This window comes from Benincasa hispida, chromosome 8 (assembly GCF_009727055.1).
Source record: "Benincasa hispida cultivar B227 chromosome 8, ASM972705v1, whole genome shotgun sequence".
In the NCBI taxonomy this organism is placed as follows: Eukaryota; Viridiplantae; Streptophyta; class Magnoliopsida; order Cucurbitales; family Cucurbitaceae; genus Benincasa; species Benincasa hispida.
In genome coordinates, this window is record NC_052356.1 from 26,171,618 (window position 1) to 26,173,270 (window position 1,653).

Here is a 1,653-nt window from a genome sequence, read left to right on the forward strand (position 1 = left end):
CTAAATATTCACTTTCCATCTTTAGAGTTAATTTATGTTAATAAATAAAAAAATACTAAAAGAATTATAATTAATTAAATTTAATTATTTTTATCATTTTAAATTAAATTTAAAATTTTACTTTATAATTATTTTTAATTAATTAATANAAGTGAATATTTAATGAAAAATATAATTAAAAATAAAAATCTCGAAATCCAATTTTTAAATCGAAACAACACTTAAATTTTAAGAATAAAATTATAATATTTTAAAATTTAACCGCTAAAAGTATCATCTTCACATATTTCAATAAAGTGCTCTGTGCAGGCCCCACCTCCATCAAATCAAGAATCTCCACCGTACGATAGATCATCAAATCAGGGCTGTACTATGTGTACTCAAATTCCCGCGTTCCACGTGAATATTTCCCATCTCCATGCATCCCAATCGCCATTGCAGGAGCAGCAGCGTTTCCAACTCCCACTCGCCTCTTTTTCACACGCGCCTTCACGCGCCGACACCTCCCCCCCCCAAAATAAAATCTCTCCCTCTTTTACAACCTCAATCCTTTCTCACTCTCTGAAAATCCCTTTTTCTTTTTGGTCTCCGATGAAGAAGCTCTACCGGAAAAGAGGAACGGTCCATCCATCGCCGCCGATCATTTCCGACCACCTCTCGTTCCTCCCCACCGCCATCCTCACCCTCGCGGCGGCGCTCTCACTTGAAGACCGGGAGGTTTTAGCCTACCTCATCTCCTCCTGCTCCAACGATTTCACCGCCGTCAACAACCGCTCCAACCACCGCGGCAAGGCGGCCCACCAGAAACCCCCGGCTGCCGCAAAAGGAGGTTCTGATCACCCCCCTGCATTCTCCTGCGATTGTTTCCGATGCTACACGAGCTACTGGGTTAGATGGGATTCCTCTCCGAATCGGCAACTAATACACGAAATAATCGACGCTTATGAAGAGAAATTGGCTGAGAGTAAAGCCGGGAAGAACAATAAGAAAGAGAGGAAGAAGCGGAATAGCGGACCGGTTTCAGGTCCGGGTGAGGGGAAAAGGTCGGAACCGGCGGCGGAGGAAGAAGAGTTGAGGGTGACGGAGAGGGAGGCGGCGGAAGGCGGGGAGGAGGAGACGGAGAAAGGGTCGGTGAGGAGGATTGTGAGTTTCATAGGGGAAAGAATCTGGGGAAGTTGGAATTAAGTGATTGAATTTCCATTGATGATGAATTTGGAGGTTTTTCTGTTTGTTAATTAATAATTAGTTTGCAGTAATTATGGAGGAACTGAAGAAGAAGAAGAAAAGAAGGTGTTCACATAAACTGAATTAAGCTATCCTCATCTTGTTCTTTTGATTCTGGTTCTGGTTCTTAGATGTATATAGAATCTTAAGTTTTGTATGTACAAATTTGTCAATATATATGTATAGAATCTTTATTTAGAATGTGTTTTGTTTGTATTTAGTTCTTTCATTGCTACTTGTAGCATAATCTTCTTTTTCAGTTTAAATAATCTGGGAGGATTTTAGTACTATAGGATGAATGATTGAATTTGGTTTAAATCACTTCTGCTATTTTTAAAAATCTGATAAAATAAACCCCAAGATAACAAGATATAGTTATAGTATTAAATTATCATTGGTACTTATGAGTTCGACATCGAGATAGATGAA

At 39.2% G+C, this 1,653-nt stretch overlaps 1 protein-coding gene across 1 annotated transcript; it reads left to right on the forward strand.

Moving 5' to 3' along the window:
- The first annotated feature begins 284 nt into the window (after positions 1–284).
- On the forward strand, positions 285–1,448 carry LOC120083238. The gene has a single exon (XM_039038904.1). It carries the CDS (start codon positions 373–375, stop codon positions 1,183–1,185), a length of 813 nt encoding a protein of 270 aa, XP_038894832.1. The 5' UTR covers positions 285–372; the 3' UTR covers positions 1,186–1,448.
- The last annotated feature ends 205 nt before the right edge of the window (positions 1,449–1,653 follow it).